Source organism: Cynara cardunculus (genome assembly GCF_001531365.2).
Source record: "Cynara cardunculus var. scolymus isolate 2C chromosome LG 11, CcrdV1, whole genome shotgun sequence".
Classification (NCBI taxonomy): Eukaryota; Viridiplantae; Streptophyta; class Magnoliopsida; order Asterales; family Asteraceae; genus Cynara; species Cynara cardunculus.
Window position 1 is genome coordinate 8,385,339 of NC_037538.1, and position 19,565 is coordinate 8,404,903.

At 37.4% G+C, this 19,565-nt stretch overlaps 3 protein-coding genes across 3 annotated transcripts in view; 2 read left to right on the top strand and 1 right to left on the bottom strand.

The window, feature by feature from the left end:
- The first annotated feature begins 1,373 nt into the window (after positions 1–1,373).
- On the top strand, positions 1,374–12,944 carry LOC112522295 (GTPase Der). The gene is made up of 10 exons (XM_025131420.1): positions 1,374–1,411; positions 4,541–4,761; positions 4,866–5,172; positions 5,291–5,515; positions 5,926–6,185; positions 8,300–8,517; positions 8,839–8,964; positions 9,747–9,920; positions 11,019–11,156; positions 12,282–12,944. The coding sequence occupies exons 2-10, from the start codon at positions 4,626–4,628 to the stop codon at positions 12,603–12,605; spliced, it is 1,908 nt and encodes a 635-aa protein (XP_024987188.1). The 5' UTR covers positions 1,374–1,411; positions 4,541–4,625; the 3' UTR covers positions 12,606–12,944.
- A 2,015-nt stretch (positions 12,945–14,959) lies between these two features.
- Positions 14,960–17,577, top strand: LOC112521412 (pentatricopeptide repeat-containing protein At1g01970). Its single transcript, XM_025130259.1, has 2 exons — positions 14,960–15,569; positions 16,605–17,577. Exons 1-2 carry the CDS (start codon positions 15,132–15,134, stop codon positions 17,373–17,375), a joined length of 1,209 nt encoding a protein of 402 aa, XP_024986027.1. The 5' UTR covers positions 14,960–15,131; the 3' UTR covers positions 17,376–17,577.
- Positions 17,578–18,098: 521 nt separating this feature from the next.
- The window catches only part of LOC112521699 (LOB domain-containing protein 18-like), an 11,350-nt gene continuing 9,883 nt past the window's right edge, over positions 18,099–19,565 (bottom strand). Inside the window, exon 2 of the mRNA XM_025130693.1 lies at positions 18,099–18,446. Coding sequence (XP_024986461.1) covers positions 18,099–18,446 — 348 coding nt within the window. The remainder of the gene's footprint in view (positions 18,447–19,565) is intronic.

The window sequence follows — 19,565 nt, forward strand, 5'->3', positions numbered from 1 at the left end:
ATATATAGAGAGAGAGAGAGAGAGAGAGAGAGAGAGAGAGAGAGAAACGTTCAAATAAAAACCACCCAATTTGTACAAACCGTGAAAACCACATTCAACCAATCATAAATTTTCATTTTGTTCATTTTTTTTGTAATTATGAGAGGTTGAATAACCATTTTTATTGTGGAGGGTGTTAATCATGGATATTATCATCTTCATTATTTTAATTTTAGAGAAATACATGAAACAGTTTCATTAAATATTATATGAAACAATTTCATAACCATATATGAAACAAAAATTCATCAAAAAAAGTATTATATGAAACAATTTTACAAGATTAAACAATTTTATTATAAATTTCGTAATTTTAAACAATAAAATCGACGTATGAAGATGATTTGTATGATTTATACAAATGATAATGGTTTTCATTTAAACGCTCCTATATATATATATATATATATATATATATAGTAGTAAAATTTCATAAAGGATAAAAAGTAAAAAAAGACAAAAAAGTAAAAACAATAAACTACAATTTTGGTCCTTAGCAGAGCCCCTCTTCACATCGTCTCTTCCATCATCATCCCTTCGTCATCGTCCCTTCGTCATCGTCTCTTTCACAACCTCTTCACATCCTCCTCCACATCGCCTCTTCCACATCGGCTTTTTCCACCGGCCTCCATCGCCTCCTCTGCAATCGGTTTGATTTCTCGATTTCTCCCTCTCGTTTTTTTGCTGCGCACGATTTTGCTTTGTTTCTGTTTATCGCCTCCTCTGCAATTGTTTCTTCACCAAATGGCTTAATAACACAAATTTACTGGTATTATGTTTTTGTTATAATTAAATGTAAGATAAATTTGGATCTAATGCAACTCAGTTTGGGTAGATGAAGCATAAGCATAAGCTTTATGTCTTCATTTCTTGGTACAACATTTCTGTCATAAGTTGCATTTGGTTCTAATGCAACTCAATTTTTAGCTAATAGATATGTCTGAAATGATCAGATAAGCATAAGCATGCCCTAGTGGTAAACCCTATAGCATTTAGAGGTAATATGGTCATTTTAACAGTTTTATCCTGTCATGTCTTAGTCGTACCAAACATGAGACAGACAATTAGTCCAGTCCCGTCCTGTCCTGTCCAATCTAGTCTGCGTACCAAACACTACCTAAAAGAATGAAAATACCTTTTATTTAACGGAACTTTCTAACGATCATTAAAGGAAATGATTAAATCCAGATGTTTTTATAACTCACAATGGTCATCCTATAATTTCAAAACTATAAGACGAAAAAAATGTGATTTTCAACAAACCGCAGGGACCAAATATGTAGTTTACTCAAAATTTCTTTTACAAGGACAAGCTCCTTCTCCCCTCGTCACTCCTCTGGAGCTCGTCTTTGCCACAGCAACAACCGCTCAGGTTTTATTTAGGTTTAAATGTTGAATCTTTTCTCAGTTTTGTAATGTAATTTGTTTGTTGAATATCTTGTATTTTCATGATTTTCTTATGTTCTTCTTCTTCTTCTTGTTAGGGTAAATGTTAATGTCATATGTATTGATGACCAATTGATTCTCTTCTTCTGTTTTTCTTTCTTAATTCTTGATTTAATAAGTTACTGCTGTTGATTTCACTTCAATTTGTGTTCTAGATTCTTAATCCGCCTCTTGTTTTGGGTGAGGTACTCTGTATCACTGTGTGTCTATGTTTGTATGCTTATCTTATAGACATGGATGTTTTTCCGATTCATAATAAGGTTGAAACTTGAAACTGAATATTCTGTGGTGGTTGAAAACTAGGCCATCATATGTTAGTAAGATGACTAAGGGGTTGTTTGGTTGGTTTTTCATTGAAGTCCTGAATGAATAAAGTTGTGTCTGTGGATTAATCTATATGTATAGATTGAGAAGGCTTTTGTTTGGGAGGGTTTTTTCATAGATGGAAAGAGCGTGTTTTTGATTGGGAGTGGCAGGTTTGGAAAAAACTTGTTTTATGCATAAAGCTCCCACTGGGAGCTTACTGAATAAGCCACTTTCTGTATCATTAAGCTACTACCAAACAGTCATGTATAGTTTACCGAATAAGTTGCAAGTCTCATTAAGCTCATTAAGATGGTAACAAACAAGGCCCTAAGTCTCTTGTAATAAAGCCGCTAACATTGTCTAAGTAGGTAGGGATTGTCCACCCTTCTTAGATTTGGTACAAGTATGAATAGGGTCATTGCCTTTCATTCCTTCCTTTTGTTCTTTTTCAAACTCAGGTGAAGAAACACAGAAAAGGAAAGCTAGAAACTTGTGAATAAGTGAGAAGAGATATAAAGGAAAAAGGAGAAGTAATGGGGTATTGCAATAAGAACTTAAACTCATTAAGCTATCAAATTGTTTTTAGTTCAAGGTATACTCTTGATTAATATTTTGAATTTATGCAACGGTTTAGTGAGATAAAGAGCCTATGATGGAATTTAGGTCATGGGAAACAAGTTGAATAAACATAGTCATGATGTTTGATATGTCAGAATTTAACTATCTGATCATTTAAGTTTGATATAATTGATATTATGGGGGTGTTTATGTGAGATTGGGAAGTAAAGGATTGGGTCAAGGATAGAGTTTTCCATATGAAGACAGAAAGCTTGGAACAAATACTGAACTGCAAAACCATAAGAGACATGGGATATCCCATATGGAGCTGGGAGCATGCACAAGTCGTATGAGTTACGTCTAAGCAATATTGGGCCTGGGCAGGGCGGAGCCGGGATTTATGTTCAACCATTAATACGTACTTAAATTTAAGAGGATCACCCTGAACATAAATCCCAGCTCCACCCGGACGGTCGTGAACCATGTTCACCACCTCCTAGCAACCTCTTGACCATCAAGCAGCACCTCATGGCCTTGATCGAAGTCCCACCAGCAGCATTCATCTTCTTTTTCTCTGAGTTTTTTGGGCGATTTTAAAGCTTCTTCTTCAAGGTTGCTCCAACCCACCAAGAACTACAAACATCAGTTCAACTCTAAGCTTCTGGGTATACTATTTGATGTTTTGAGTTGTGGTTATGTGGAGTCCATAACTGCATATTTGCTTGTGGGTTAGTCGTTTATGAGATCTCTTTATTGAAGCTCGAAATTTTTGGTGCAAATGTTAGTATTTGGTTGTGGGTTGCGGTTCTTGGTGTTTTTCATTGTCAAGATTGTTGTATAGTCGATTTTGTTCTTATTTGATTGGGCTGCCACCATTGGGTGGAAATGAGCTGTGTTGCACTTTATACGTTAACAATTTTACACTTAAAACACACAATAATGGCATATTTGAGTCTCACAGGGTGTGGTGGCACTAGGGATGATTGGATGACTGCTCATGCTCGAATCCCTGTGCTTGCGCACGCCGGGGGGGGGGGACATGATCTTGTTGAGCCCAAAATCGTCCACCAACCTGATTGAATTCACATCTAGGGAGCAATTTGGAATTTGGCTTCACGGAACATCCGCCAACCAAGTTATGTGATAGGAATACCTATGGACTTTGGGGATCTTCCAAGATGTCATTGTCTTCTTCAGGAAGTGTGAGTGGCATGTATTTTTGAACCGGCGTGCCTATACCTACCGTGTCCTCACGCTCGAATTCCTTTGTATTATGTCCATTGACCCGACAGGCAGTCAATGTGGATAGGCACCTTAGCATGGATGCCTTGCACACGATATTCCAATTCTCCGCTCAGGGATATTTGGACTTCAGGACTTCATCCTGAGGTATTTTCATGACACCAAGTTTTGACAGGAAATCTCACGTGCACATGATTGAGCCATTCTTATAGCGTCTAGATCAATTTCACTGGCTCGTCGTTGCACAACGCCACTCGGTCATTCTACCCTCTGCATTCACTAGGTTGTCGAGCCGCCAATTGGAGGTTCCCTAATCCTGAGCTGCACTCACCACCACCGTCACCACCTCCCAAGCATGCACCTCCACCCGGGCACGAGTGCATGTACCTTCCCTTGTTCCCCGCGTTCCCTTAAAATAATTGTACCTTGCAGCTTCTCTGCTCTAATCGCGTACATTCTTCGGCTTATCCCCTCAAATTGCTGTTGCTTGTCTCTGCGTCTCTTTTGCTTCCTAGCTGCCTTTTTGGGTTTCTACCAAGGTGGGGGAGTAGGGGAAGTTCTATTCAGTGTAGTGCTTAAAGGGAGGCCATACGATGGGCATCCAACCTCATTTAGGAACAACCCTAGCCTCTATGTGGAACTCATGGATCCGACATCTAGACTCATATGCCCGGGGCTGATAGGCACGTAAAGCGTATGTTTCTTCATGAACTATCAAAACGCTGGAAACAGAAGTCACTTTCCTTCCTTATCATACCCAATTCACAGAGTACGTTGCTTATCACCTCAGCTGAGCCACTTTTGCTTCCTCCCCTCTAAGGGTGTCCTCAACATCACCATGTGTGAATATTATCATTACTGTCATCATCTATAAGAAATGATAAAATAGAAAATTGGTTAGACTTGATGCCTTGTGATTCTAATTTCTCTATTTTCAAATTGTTTCGAGGTGCAGAATAGGATCCAAATTTTGCAAGCAAGATACTGGAGTACATGCAACATTTATTAATCATTACAAGCAATTTTTTTGTGTGATGTCTCTCACATGGGCTCATTGTCTTTCACGTCGAAATATCCTCCGCCGCATTCATATTACGACTCTTCTAAACAGGAATTTGATCCTCCATGGCATCGAAAGTGAAAGTTCTACTGCTTTACAGTCCAATAAAGGTATTATGCATGTGTGAATGTACAAAATGCATATGAAATTTGCCCTTCTCCTAGAAGGGCAGAAAAACATGATTTTCACATTCTAATAATGTTTTTGATGCTAGGATCACTGCTTCGTGGTAATTGCTTACCTGTGGGAAGCAGATATTTAGGTTTAGACAGTCGCACCTTTGTTTCACACTTCCATCATTCTATTTTTGAGAATAGAAGTTGGTTTTCTACAATTCCGGCTCAGGATGATGTTAGTGATGATATGAAAGACATTGGTGCTGATTTCAGCGGCACTGAGTTACCTGGGGATAAGTTTGCAAGTGGAATATCAGTTGAATTCAGCAAAGTAGATGCTTATTTGCTTCCAACGGTACTTCTTATTGGCCGCCCCAATGTTGGCAAGTCTGCATTGTTTAATCGGTTAGCTATTCTTATTTACACATCTCTTGTTCATTGTGGGTGGGTGTGTGTGTTTGTCATAGAGTTCCTTCTTTTTGATGTAATTACATTTTGATTGTTGGTTATGGATCTATTGTAGTTTGATTCGAAGGAGAGAGGCACTTGTGTACAACACTCCCAATGATCATGTGACTAGGGATATACGAGATGGGATTGCCAAATTGGGTGATTTGCGATTTAAGGTGTTGGATTCAGCTGGCTTAGAGGCCGAGGCTTCATCTGGTTCTGTTCTTGGAAGGACTGCAGAAATGACGGCGAATGTGTTGAGGATGTCCAACTTTGCACTATTTCTCATAGATGCACGGTTAGTTTCATGAAGTGTTCAATGCTGATATTTGTTTACATGCTCTCGTATTTGGACATGGAGAAATTAATCTAGGTGAAGTTTAATTTTGTGAATTTTTAGATTGATTTAGGTTTTTTTATCTCTTGTGATGATAAAGCTTGGGGTTGTTCTCATTTCTTCAACTATTTGATTACTTTGGTCTTTGTTTGCTAAGAAGACAAAGGAAGCAAGATGAATCATATCGAACACTAACATGACCACTATCTCTACTTGTTTCAAACATTTCCTTCGATGGTTATCAAGTGTAGACTTACACTAGCGGCATGAAAAGTATTAATATAATAAGTATGCATACATATAAAGATGACCATATGATATCATTTTTTTCATCTTTAGTGCAGAATGTAATTTCTTTATTTCTTGACTAGAGATGGATTACAGCCCATGGATTTGGATGTTGGAAAATGGCTTCGCAAGCATGCTCCTGGAATGAAGATCATCACAGTAATGAATAAAGCTGAAGCGCTTGATGATGGTTTTGGTTCCCTTGCTGCTGCTGCTGGTGAAGCCCATACGTTGGGATTTGGAGATCCTATTGCTATTTCCGCTGAGACTGGTTTGGGGATGAATGATCTATATGAAGTTCTCAGGCCACTGCTTGAGGAACACATGCTTCAGGTTGTAGATGGTAAGATTATTTTGACATTGTCTTATGTTATAAAGAAATCACCAAATGTGTGCTGGTCCTAAGTGTATATTGATGCGACTATCTTTGATGTTACTTGGTAAGAAGTGATATAAATTTTTGATGAAAGCTATGTGGAGGTTACATACCACTACAAAAAAGGTAACATTTTGCATTTTGTGTCTTCTGATTTGTAAGTTTAGGGATCAATGAATGTAAAAGATGCATTAATTAACAGTATTGAATGCTATTTACACGGGTGTTTTTAAGACTTTGAGCAAAATGATTTATAGTATAGTATAGATTATATATGGTTCTTTCTTAATGACGTTCATCAATGCATGTTGATTGAGCATCACATTTTGTGTAATATGAAAAAACTAAAACTATAATTTTTTGCTTTTGCATTTTTTATGGGTTTTGGAAGTCGGTAGAACACAGCCACGTACCATCTGCACCTTAGGATTTCCAATCATGTTGATAGTCTTTCTTAGGTGCATTTTCATGATAGACACCCTAAGAATGCTTTGTTTTTAGATATTTGCGACTTTTGTTAAGTTTATTCCTATATTCACTGTTGAAACCTAAATGTGAAATTTTCTCCATTTTCATGATTTGGATGCATGCAAGGGTCTAGGTTAAGGTAAATGTTGTGATACTTTGCAATGACGACACTAAAGAATGATTCATAGAGACTTGTAGTAAATTCATGCCACAACTAGACTTGTTTAGGGCTGTAAACGAACCGAACGAACACGAACAGAGGCTTGTTCATGTTCGTTCGTTTAACTTAACCGAACAAACGAACGAACACGAACGATAAACGAACGAAAATATTTGTGTTCGTGTTCGTTCGTTTAGAAATCAGGTGTGTTCGTGTTCGTTTATGTTCGTTCGTTAACATGCTAAACGAACGTAAACGAACGAACATAAACGAACGAGACGAACGAACATAAACGAACGTGTTAAACGAACATAAATAAATATTATTTGAATTCAAAGTAAATAAATAAAAGATTATATATTAAATTTAATATATAAACGAACATAAACGAACGAATATAAACGAACGTAAACGAACGGTAAATGAACGAACGTTCACGAACATAAACGAACGAACGAGGCTCTTGTTCATGTTCGTTCGTTTAACTAAACGAACAAAAAAAAATTGTTCATGTTCGTTCATTTATTAAATAAACGAACATAAACGAACTTCCCGCCGAACGGTTCACGAACGGTTCGCTGAACGTTCGGTTCGTTTACAGCCCTAGACTTGTTAGCTACAACCTTAGCAGACTTGAGTGGCTGGATGAGCTTGAGATGATTCACAATGATTTTTAATATCAAAATGTTACTTGTCGTTCTCCGTAGATTTATAGTCACTACAAACATTCTCGTAAATCACCATTGTTCTTAAATGGCAGCATTCCTTCTGTGTGGGGTCTTGCACCATTTTGCACATTTGTTACAGTTGTCTCCTAAATTTTTTGACTACGTGTTTACGCAAAACTGTTGTATATCAGATTTGGAATGGTATCTTGAATCTGCCAATTAGTGTCTTAACTAATCTAAGCAATGAGGGGACGCCTTAACTCCTAGGCGGCTACTTTACAGGTCCTCAGTTAGGAATTTTTAGAACACTGACTCTGTGAAGAAAAATAACCTTAGGAGAGGGAACATGGACGATATTTCTCTTCACAGAAAACAACACTATTAACAAGCCTCTTAATCTAAAAACTTCTAGGGGAAGGCTGAATGTGAGAAATGGTTAGAATCAAGGATGACTTGAATGGATCCTAGAATTCAGTAACATAAGATATCCCTCCTTTGCTCCTATGGCCAACCTTGCTATTTCTTAATGGGCTTTTTTTGAAAGGGAATCCAGGCAAATTTATAAACCACTGAAAAAACAAACAAGAGTCAGGCAAAAAGCCCCAACCCTATGCATATTGTTTGGGCATGATCCAACTTATTTAATATTGAAAGCTTGAAACTATGGTTGGTTATGATATCTTATCTTGCATTGTTTAAAATGAAGCAAAAGACCTTTTCGATCTTTTTTCTATTAAAAATATTCATACCAACTTGTTATTCATGAATCTTTTTTTGCAACCTAGAATCTGCAGATGAAACTAATGGAGAGTGTCAGTCTTGTGAGCAAGAGGACCCAAAACTACCACTGCAGCTAGCATTTGTAGGACGGCCTAATGTTGGGAAATCAACCTTGTTGAATGCAGTCCTGCAGGAAGATCGTGTTTTGGTGGGTCCAGAGGCTGGTTTAACAAGAGATTCTGTTAGAGTTGAGTTTGAATACGAAGGAAGAAAGATATACATGGTAATTCCTTAAATATACTTTCTTCGGGGTAACCAGCTATCTTGAATTTCTCTTTGTTCAAGTACAATAAAGAACTGCAAGTATTCCACTTTTCCAACATCAAAGAACTTGCCCAACACATGTTTCCCTTTTTCGTGTAATGTTAGCAAGCTTTGAACTATGACTTCCTACTCGACTCATTCTAATTTAATCCTAAACCTCGTACCACCAGATGGGTTAAAAACAGACTTGCGTATTTAGTTGTTTTGGCATATATAAATTCAACTTATCATTTCTTTGATGTAAACACAGTGGATGATTCAATTAAGTTTGGTTACATAGGTCGACACAGCAGGTTGGTTGCAGAGAACAAAGTCAGAGAAAGGACCATCGTCCTTGAGCATTATGCAGTCGAGGAAAAACCTGATGAGGGCTCATGTGGTTGCTTTAGTCCTTGATGGTGAACAGGTGGGTCAAATGTTACTGGTTTCACCTCATAACAAATAACTTACTGGAGTAGGGTTGGGTTCACGTGAGACCAACCTGTTTTCGTAAGACCCGTGAGACCACGTTTTTACACTTGAAACTTCACAGCAAAACATTGTGAAGGTAAAAAATCTGAACTTGACAGCAAAAACACTGTGAAGGTTACCTTCACAGTGTTCTACTATGAAGTTTCAAGTGTAAAAAGGTGCTCTCATGGGTCTCACCAAAACAGGATGGTCACACATGATCTCAAGTCTACTGGAGTATATTCTATGGATACCTTCTCTCTCTTTCCCTCTCCTACCCTTTTGTTATCGTTTGATCATATTCCAGCATTCATCACAGTAGCATTTGTAATGCTCATCATTGCCCATTATGTTCGGATTTACTTGCACTTCCTCAATTTAGCTTTTTTCTCACAGTTTGCTTCGGATTGTTTCATCCCATTTTGATTTACTTCCTCCGTCTCAAAATAACAGTCCACATATGTATTTTAATTTGTCACATAATAAGTGTGCACTTTCAAATTCCAATTCTACCCTTCATTATGAGATGGAGAAATTCATTATTCCCTCTGTTATTAAGGGTAAAAGTGTCATTTAGTTAAATAAAAAGTGTAATAATTACACGTTTCTAGAACTGTATGCTTTTTTCATTGTGGACATTTATTTTGGATAGAAGGGGTAATGCAATTAGGTTGAAAGGAGTGGAAATCACAATATTCATAACTTGTTTGATGTGTTCTCTTTCTGAATGACGCCTAGGTTTCACAAGCTAGGAAAAGCATGACACATGATGAAGTAGTTATAGCCAGACGAGCTGTAGAAGAAGGGCGGGGTTTGATTATGATTGTGAATAAGATGGATCTTCTTGAAGGAAAACTATATGATCGGGTCATCAAAGCTGTCCCTGAAGAAATTCAAACGGTCATCCCCCAGGTTTGTTAAATCTTTAAGATTCAAGCCATGATCTGCTTTCACTTGATTTCTTTTTGTCCACCTTGTTTTTCATAGTTTTTTTAATCTTTTATTATCATTATATCCATATAGTTTGCCACCCTAGTCTTGCGTCTTCAACAGAGGGGGACCCAGAAAAACTTTCAAGTGGTGGCACAATTTGACTATGAAAAATTATCTGTTTTTCCCCCACAATATTAGTATAAATTTGTTGGTTGGTTTCTTGTCCTTACATAGAAAAGACTTTATGTTCGAGTCGGTTTACACATATTTAAAAAAATACAAGAGGTTTATAAAAGAACACCAAAATTTAAGCTAAAAAACAACAAATTTGACAACTGTGGTACTCGAACCTGGGCCTTTTGTACAAAGGCAAGAACTTTTACCATCTTATCCATTAAAGTCTTGTGTTAACATTTCAGTTTCAAAAACTATATGGTGGCACCCAACAAAACAATAAGGTGGTACCCTTTAGAAACGCAATTCCCCCCCTCACGACTGAACCATGAAGCGGTGGCCCGTGCCACCGTATCTATCCATGTGGGTCCCCCTGGTCTTCAAGAGCTCCTATTAGAGATCATGTCCTTGAAAATGTCGTAAGGCTGCCATGTCTATCCTCTATTGCTCATCCCTCGCCTGCCTCTCGTCCTCACCAGTGTCATAATCTGCCTCCTGCCTACATGTCCAAATCACCATAATCTTTCCCTCAGTTTATCGTTGATGGTCACAACTTCCAACTCTACCCGAAAGGCCACGTTCGGTATCCTGTCTAACATGGTCAACCCATAGGTCCACTTAAGCATCCTCATTTTTGCAACTTCTAACTTCCTCTCTTGCGCCTCTCATTGCAACACACCATACACATACAACATAGCTGGTTTGATGGGTATCTTGTAGAATTTTCACTTTAGGTTTTAGTGGGACTTTCTTGTCGCATAACACTCACATGACAACTCTCCTCTTTAACCACCCGATGAATCATAAAATACCATAAAGATATAAACATACATATTTGAATAATATTTGTTGTGACTCGAATACTTTGTAGTGCATATTGGTCTTAACAAGTATTACGAACAGGTGACGGGGATACCTGTTGTATTTGTTTCAGCACTAGAAGGAAAAGGCAGAATAGAGGTGATGCAGCAGGTTGTCGATACATACAGAAAGTGGTGTTTGAGGTTATCAACAGCTCGCCTTAACCGTTGGCTACGCAAGGTTAATCCTATAACGATTTTTTAATTTATTTTCCAAATAAAAATCATTTAATGAGTGTTGCTAAACACCCCCTTTTGGTCACAAATCGATATCTTGGAATAAAAGATATGTTTGATTTTGACATGTGAGAAGAAATTTATAGAGGAGGATTCATTTAGATCGACGATCACCAAATCCGTTATGCCATGCCTTATTGATTTCTACCATGTAGTGAAGGTTGTATACCATGAACTATTTTGTTAAATGACCTTCTATGGAAAGTCATTTTTACAAAATAACCTTCTACTGCAGAACACTAGACAGTGTAATTAGGTCATCCGAGTGTTGGGGGCCGTTTACCAAACATTTACCCAGTAAGTGCTTACCGGTAAAATTTAACACTATTATTTACTTATCGGGTAAGGATTTAGTCCATCAAAACAACATCGGATGCAACAATTTACCCGGTAAGTGCTTACTGTGGTAAGAGTCGTCGCCCTCACTTACTGGGTAAGACTTTTGGTTATCATTTCGTTCTTACCGGGTAAGATTCTTGGTCCTTACCATATTCATCCGATGAGGTAACGTGACTTGATAAGCACTTACCCGGATAAGCGTTTGGTAAACGGTCCCTTACTCTATCCGTCCCAAAATAAATATCCACAACGAAAAAAGACACGGGTTTAGAAATATATAATTGTTACACTTTTTAATTGCCTAAATGACAAATTTACCCTTAATAGCTAAAATAGAAATGTGGACCAATTTACCCTTGTACCATAGTGCCACTAACCTTACTGGGTGAGCATGAAAAAGACCGAGAATCTTACCCTGTAATAGGCATAGCGAAGACTGAGGATCTTATATAGTGGGGGAGAAGACTCTTATCCGGTTAGCGCTTGCTGGATAAAAGATGCTTACCACAATTGGTTTTGATGGCCGAGCATGTTACCCAATAAGATAAACGAGGGTGGTTATTTTTGCCGATAAGCGCTTACCCAGTTTGCGTTTAGTAAACGACTCCCTAATTTATTTGTAAAGGCCATGCTCCTAGTCCTAATTGAAACCTCGTTTAAGGTCATTTAATCAACAATCATGCTCCCAACTAAAAACTCGTTAAATATTATCCTGGTGTCATATGAACAGATAATGAGCAGACATTCTTGGAAAGATCTAGGGACTCAGCCAAAGGTCAAGTATTTCACTCAGGTCAAAGCCCGTCCGCCCACTTTCGTTGCTTTCGTTAGCGGAAAAACGAGACTTTCCGACACGGACTTAAGGTTCTTAACGAGATCTTTGAAGGAAGACTTCGATATGGGTGGGATCCCCGTTCGTATATTGCAACGTACCGTACCAAAAAAAGATGCAAATAGCAGCAGTAGCAGTAGCAAGAGCAAGAGCAGAAAACATACTGGGAAAGCAGGAGAAGCATCTGATAAGAGAAAGATAACCACTGTGGAAACAACCTAAACATGCATTAAATGATTGTACCTTTTTAACCAAATCTTGTACATCATCCGTAGAATTAGATCGTTTTTTTAACTGTATAATATTTATATACGACAACTACTTACGTACAAAACAATTTTGGTGAGATTAAACCCTCGACCTTTAGAGAAGAATTAGGATTTACCCGTAACTCGAATGCTGCTAGGTCAACAATGTCCATTCAGTACGAGCATCTCCAACTTTTGGTGTTCCAGTTGAAGATGCTCTAAATAGAAACGATGCTAGTTAGCCTACATTAAGGATGCTTGTAGGGGTGATCGGTTACGGTCCCAGTTAAAATTTTGAGTAAAACTGCGGTTTTGGTTCTGGTGTTTTTCGGTTTTTTTTTGTTTTGGTTCTTAAAGTTCTTTTATTCTAAAATTTGCTAGTGTGATTCACATTTTTGCTCAGTTTTGGTACATCCCACAACACTTTCAGCCATCAAGTTCATGTACTTGAGGGCACTATGGTCATTTTATAGTTGAAATGTGATTTGATAATGGTGTAGATTGATAATATTTCTTATTGTATCACAAAAATTTGGAATAATTAAGAGGCCGTTTATCCAAATGCTTACTCGGTAAGCGCTTATTAATAGGAGACAACACTATAATTTATTTAGATGCGTAAGATTTTAGTACGTCAAAGCATATCGAATGCAACAATTTACTAGGTAAGCGCTTACTTGGATAAGAGTCGTCATCCTTACTTACTGGATAAGACTCTCCATCTTTCTCATCACGCTTACCTGGTTAGATTCTTGACCCTTCTCATGTTCATCCGATGATGAAATTTATGTGTTAAATACTTACCAAGTAAGTGTTTATTAAACGGCCCTTAAATAGAGGAGACAAGCAAAATGAAGACAAGGGTAATCGTGGAAATAAGACGTCTCTGAATAATGCGATCATACTCTAGAAAATGGACGATTCAAAGATGTCTGGAATAGTTTAGAGGACATTAAAATTTTACCAAACAAGTTTTACCGTCGACTGATTCAGGGGTATGCTCTAAATGACATCATTTAGTGGCCGTTTACCAAACGGTTACCAGTAAGAGACATCACCCTCACTTACCTTATCTTGTAACATTTTTGGCTATCAAAATTGATTGTTCTTAAGCGTCTTAAACTTGGTAAGCGCTTATACGGTAAGAGTTTTTTCCTTCACTTACCTGGCAAAACTCTCGGTCCTTGTTATGCCTCTTACCGAGTAAGATTCTCGGTCCTTACCATACTTAATAAGTAAGGTAAGTAATATTTGTAAGCACTTTCCGTTAAAAAAAATATATTTGTAAGCACTTACCCAATAAACATTAAGTAAATTATACATTTGGTCCCTATGGTATGAGATTTTTATGGAATTGATCTATAAACTTCATTTGTCACATATATTATATGGTGATATGCACTTTTTACTGGTTTTGGTCCCCTCGACCAAACGACCATCCAATTGTAGGCGTTAACTCAACCCATGTGCATAGCAAACGACGAGTGTTCATTTTACGTCCAACCCGCTCATACCTCACCATGCTGTACAGTTTAGAACCTCACAGTACAATTGTTAGTTTCTATTTTGTATACCTCACATGAGCTGAGTTAACGCCTCTAATTGGATGACCGTTTGGTCGAGGGACTAAAACTGATAAAAAGTGGATACCACTAGGTAATAAATAAAATTTAAGGACCAATTTTGTAAAACATTACATACCATAGGGATCAAACCTATAATTTAACTATATTTTTAGAGTAAACTACAAATTTGATCACTATAGTTTGTCAAAAGTTCACACTTTTCATATACAGTTTTACAATTACAAGATGACCATCATGGTTTGCTAAAACGTTCGGATTTAGTCTTTTTTTCTAACGACATTTAGTGGTTGTTTGACAGTTGCTGAATGGTTTGGTGCAGAATGATTAATTGGTTAGAATGATTAAAAGACTTTCATGATATAGTATAAAATAAAATATAATTGTTTGATAATTGTTTCCAATAAAATTAGCCCACTTAATGGTTAAGAGAGACTCATGATACAAAATCATTCAGATAGTTTTGAAACCATTTAGAGATAGATTTTTTTTTGCCAAACAAGATTCATCTCTTAATAATTCAGATATTATATTTTAATAAAACTATTAAGAAATAAACAAACAAAACAGATTTTGTTAAATGAATCCCATCTTTCCATCATTGTCCCTTTATATTGTAGTTTACTCCTATTTAATTTTCGTTTTCAAGTGGGTCGGGTTATAACCGGATCATGAAAAACCGGTTACAGGTCAACTTCATCCTATCTGATTCCTCCATTCCCTTTGCTCTCACTCTCACCCTGCACACAAGCAAATTCTTGTGTTCTTTCCATCTCAATGCAAATTAAACCTAAAAACCAGCAAGATTTAGGGTTTCTATCCATTGAATCTTCTATTTCCATGACCTAATTAGGTCCAAATGCTCTTCAATTTCATGCATTCTCTCTAGGTTTACTTAGTTCCCTTTCCCTCTAACCATGCTAGCTTTCTCGAACCCTAACTGTACCCTAATCTGCAAAACTCAAGTGTTTCATTGCTTCCATTCATGGAAACAATCTCGATTTACAAATTCCACAAATTTAAACCTTCTAAAACCCATAATTTTACGGTTGGTATGCGCAGTTGGGGACCTAGGGCAGATGCAGAAGGTTGAAGATGAGAGATCGAAGATTAGGTGGGTTGAAATCAAACCTGATGAAATTAATGATGCGCAACGAAATCATATATCTCGATTGCCGAAAAAGATGACGAATCGGTGCAGGGCCTTGATGAAACAATTGATTTGCTTTTCACCTGAAAAAACTAATCTGTCGATGGTGTTGGCTGCGTGGGTGAGGAGCATGAAACCTGTTCGAGCTGATTGGCTTGTTGTTCTCAAAGAATTGGGAAACATGAATCATCCATTGCGATTCGAGGTATACTTTTTCCACTTTTTGATAGATTTTTGGGCGAATTTATTTGATCTTTTGGTTGCATATTTTGACATATATGTCTGGAAATCAATTGTTCATATGCTGGGTAGGATGTTAGAATGTTTTTGTTTTAACTTCTTCAAAAACTTCTTGTTACCGGTTTGACACTTGTATAAGTTGTTTATCCGAACACTCAAAAAGTGCTTATTATTGGTACCATACCGAAATAAGTCAATAAGCTGTTTATATAAGCAATCTCAAACACGCCTTATATGTTCAACTCGTTAGAGTCATATTTTTAAAAGACGATGCTTATTTTCCAAATTCTACCTCTAATTATGATAAGTAGAAATGTGGCCCATTAAGGCAATGCTGCATTGCCTTTCTTTTTAGGTAACTATGAGTATCCGGGCCAGCTTTATGTGTACCGCATAATCCCATGAGCAACCACAAATGACTTAGAGTTATCGTAGGTGAAACTCACAGCCACAAGGGATTTGGAAAGGAGATTAGATTTCCACTGCATTCTTGGAGCCTTAACCGGTAGTCTTCGCGGAAACAACCCCTCTGCTCTTTCGGGGTAGAGGACACGTTTGCGTCAGAGATGCACAAGGCCCGGGCTTTTTCGAGCCTTCCAACCCCGTTTTCCGGTAAGCAAAATGAAAGCCCGTCCTTTTTCGGGCTGGACCAGGCTTTGAGTTGAAAGATCAGGCTTTTTTGGCTTAACCGGGCTTTAACGGGCCTTGAAATTAGTTGGTCTGATCAGGCTTTAAGGCCGGTCCTGTCCCTGCGCTTGGCCTCGGGTTTACTAAGCCCAGGATTTTTCGGGCCTGTCTTCAGGCTTGGGCTTTTTTGGCATCTCTTGCCGTTTGTGTACATCAGACCCTACCTTCAAATAAGATATATCGGGTTAGTTTTGGTTTGGTGAAACGATCTCTAGTTTTAAGCATTGCAATATGTAATCGAGGGAGCACTAGAAAACCCTTGAGCTATCAAGAATCATAATCTTCTTTTATCACTTTCGAGACATTGCTATAGGTAGCGGAATTTGCGCTTCTTGAAGAATCGTTCGAACCTAATATCCGCGACTATACAAAGATGATTCACGGTTACGCCAAGGAAAGTCGATTACAAGATGCCGAAAACGCGCTACAAGCCATGAAGAATCGAAGCTTTGAATGCGATCAGGTGACTTTAACCGCTTTAATTCACATGTACAGTAAAGCTGGCAACTTTAATCTCGCAAAAGACACATTCGAACAAATGAAACTCCTCGGCCCCCCTTTAGATAACCGAGCTTATGGGTCCATGGTTATGGCATTCATCCGAGCCGGAATGTTAGAAGATGCCGAGATTTTGCTAACGGAAATGGAAGCTTTACAAGTTTATGCGAAAAGCGAAGTTTACAAGGCAATGTTACGAGCATACTCCATGAATGGTGATAGTGTAGGAGCTCAACGAATCTTTGATTCAATTCAAATCGCGGGTATTATTCCTGATGATAAGATTTGTACGGTCCTGATTAACGCGTATGTAGGTGCAGGTAAAAGTCGAGAAGCTCGAGTTGCATATGAGAACATGAGAAGAGCGGGTATTTTGCCGAACGACAAGTGTGTGGGTTTGATGTTGGACGTTTATCAGAAGGAGAATAAGCTTAAGGAAGTTTTGGACTTTTTGATGGATTTGGAGAGGGAAGGGATAATGATCGGTAAAGAAGGTTCGGAGAAATTGGCGCGTTGGTTTCGGGATTTGGGAGTGGTGGAAGAAGTCGAGCTTGTTCTGAGAGATTACGCTTCAACGGAAACATAATTCTTTATCTCAAGATAGATGCAATATTTCCTTCACGAGTCTGATTGAAAATGAAATCATGGTTGCAGATTGGTGTCGTAATTGATCGTGTGCCATATCCAACCGTATCCGTCATTTTCCTGATTTCTCCGGTTGTTGTACCCTGCTTAGCTCCCTTACTTTGGTAGACCATGTTTGACAGACATAAGCTAGCTTATTTTTTGAACTTATTTCAAAAGTTCATTGGAAATATTTTTTTTTACATAGGGAAGAGTTCAAACGAGAACACATTCATTTTACGAGAACGCGAGAACACTCTTTTACTATAGACAATCACATGTGATACTAAATCAGAGACAGACGATTTTCGATGCGATCTTGGTTTCAGGCTAAGTCGTCCTTACACTACTAAGCCCCCTCACATTATTATCACATACGATAAGTGTGTTGTTGATATGATACTATAATTTATCAAGACCATCACATGTGATGCTAAATCATAATAGACATGTACAACCTTTGGTGCCGCCTAAGTCATAGAACACGTCGTCCGCACATCACGGGGTCTCTTCATGCGTATTATCACATATGATAAAGGTGTTCTTGCGTTCTCGTAAAATAGAGGTGTTCTCGTTTGAACCTCCACCAAAGTTAATAAAATTAATAAATAAAATCCCGAAATGAAAATGGAAAAAAGAAATTCAAAACTCAAAACTCCTGGATATATTAAGTGAAAGTAAAAAGTCAGAGTCTTTGATTTCCTCTCCTATGTGGTGGCAAAGGTGAAGTTTCAGAAGCCATGGTACTCTGCCTTTGCAAAAGCTCCCTAGCTAGCGCATGAAGATCACCACCACCACCTTGGTGCGGTGGAGCTCCGCCGGTGCCAGCACTGAGTTGATGGTGATCCATCTGTCTTGCAGCTGGTGGTTGCATCATGGGATCAAAAAGTAGCGACAAATCGTAGATGGGCGGAGGAGATGCGGTGGTTGGGAGATTGGCGGTGCAAAATCCCGGTGGTGTAGGTGGAACCTCTAGGTGTAGGGTAGCTAGGTGGGCTTGGAAATAGGAGACCTCAGCCTGTAAATTCACCACCTGATAAAATTATGATTTCATTAAAAACTTAAACTAAATTAAGTGACTGTTTGACAGTTACTGAATAATTTGATGTAGAATGATTAAGTGGTCAGAAATTCAGAATGAATAAGAGGTTCTTATGATATAGTGCAAATGAAATATAATTGTTTGGTAATTAATGAGAATGAAATTAGGGCGTTGTATGGTTAAGAGAGGCCCAAGATACAAAATTATTCAGAGGTTTTTAGAATATGTATTTTGGTTCACAATATGAAATTCTTTTGCGTGTATTTTTTGTTGCACAAACATGTAAAAAATTTCAAATTGTGAAACAAATACATGCAAAATAAACATATTATGAAACAAATATATGTTAATCAATATTTTAAATCCTAATTTTTAGATAATTTTTTAGAAAATAATAATGATACACTAGTTTTTAGAATTCTCACAATTTTATAAGGCTTGAAAATATTACCCCTGTATATGGTATAAAGAAATGAGAATCTCCCCCTTATATATGTAGATTTGGGATCATGTGAGACAAGACTGTTTTTGTGAAACACATGAGACACCATTTTATATTTGAAAGTTCACAACAAAACACTATGAAAGTAACTTTCACAGTGTTTTTGCTGTGAAATTTTGACTTTTTTTTACCTTTACAACACTTTGTTGTGAAGTTTCAATGGTAATACAAAATCAATATCTAACTACTTTTTTAAAAACTCGTACCAAGTAATGTTGGTGGGTATACGACATAGGTTTTCTATACCAGTATAATTAGTTTTTCATACCAGTATAATTAATTGATACGTGGTATAAAGGAAAAATATGGTAGCACACCTAGTTCGTAGGTTAATTGGATTCGACTTTGTTTTAACTTGTTATCTGACCTGCTCATCTACAACTGTATATAAACAAAATAAAATGGTATTTTAAAGAATTTTATTTATTAAAAAAAAAAAAAAAAATGAGATTTAAAAAGGAAAAAGGTTCCTTGCACACAATTGAAAATCAAAGACTATAAGACACCTTCTAAAATTCTTTTTGTTGATTGTACTCCTCATCCATCACCTTTCATTTCTTTCCCATCATATATATATATATATATATATATATATATATATATATATA

Coding starts and splice junctions, on each gene's coding strand:
- LOC112522295 (XM_025131420.1), top strand. CDS start 4,626: ATGTCTCTCACATGGGCTCATTGTCTTTCACGTCGAAATATCCTCCGC. Junction 6,186..8,299: donor CATGCTTCAGGTTGTAGATG/GTAAGATTATTT, acceptor TTTGCAACCTAG/AATCTGCAGATGAAACTAAT. Junction 8,518..8,838: donor AAGGAAGAAAGATATACATG/GTAATTCCTTAA, acceptor TTGGTTACATAG/GTCGACACAGCAGGTTGGTT.
- LOC112521412 (XM_025130259.1), top strand. CDS start 15,132: ATGCTAGCTTTCTCGAACCCTAACTGTACCCTAATCTGCAAAACTCAA. Junction 15,570..16,604: donor ATCATCCATTGCGATTCGAG/GTATACTTTTTC, acceptor ACATTGCTATAG/GTAGCGGAATTTGCGCTTCT.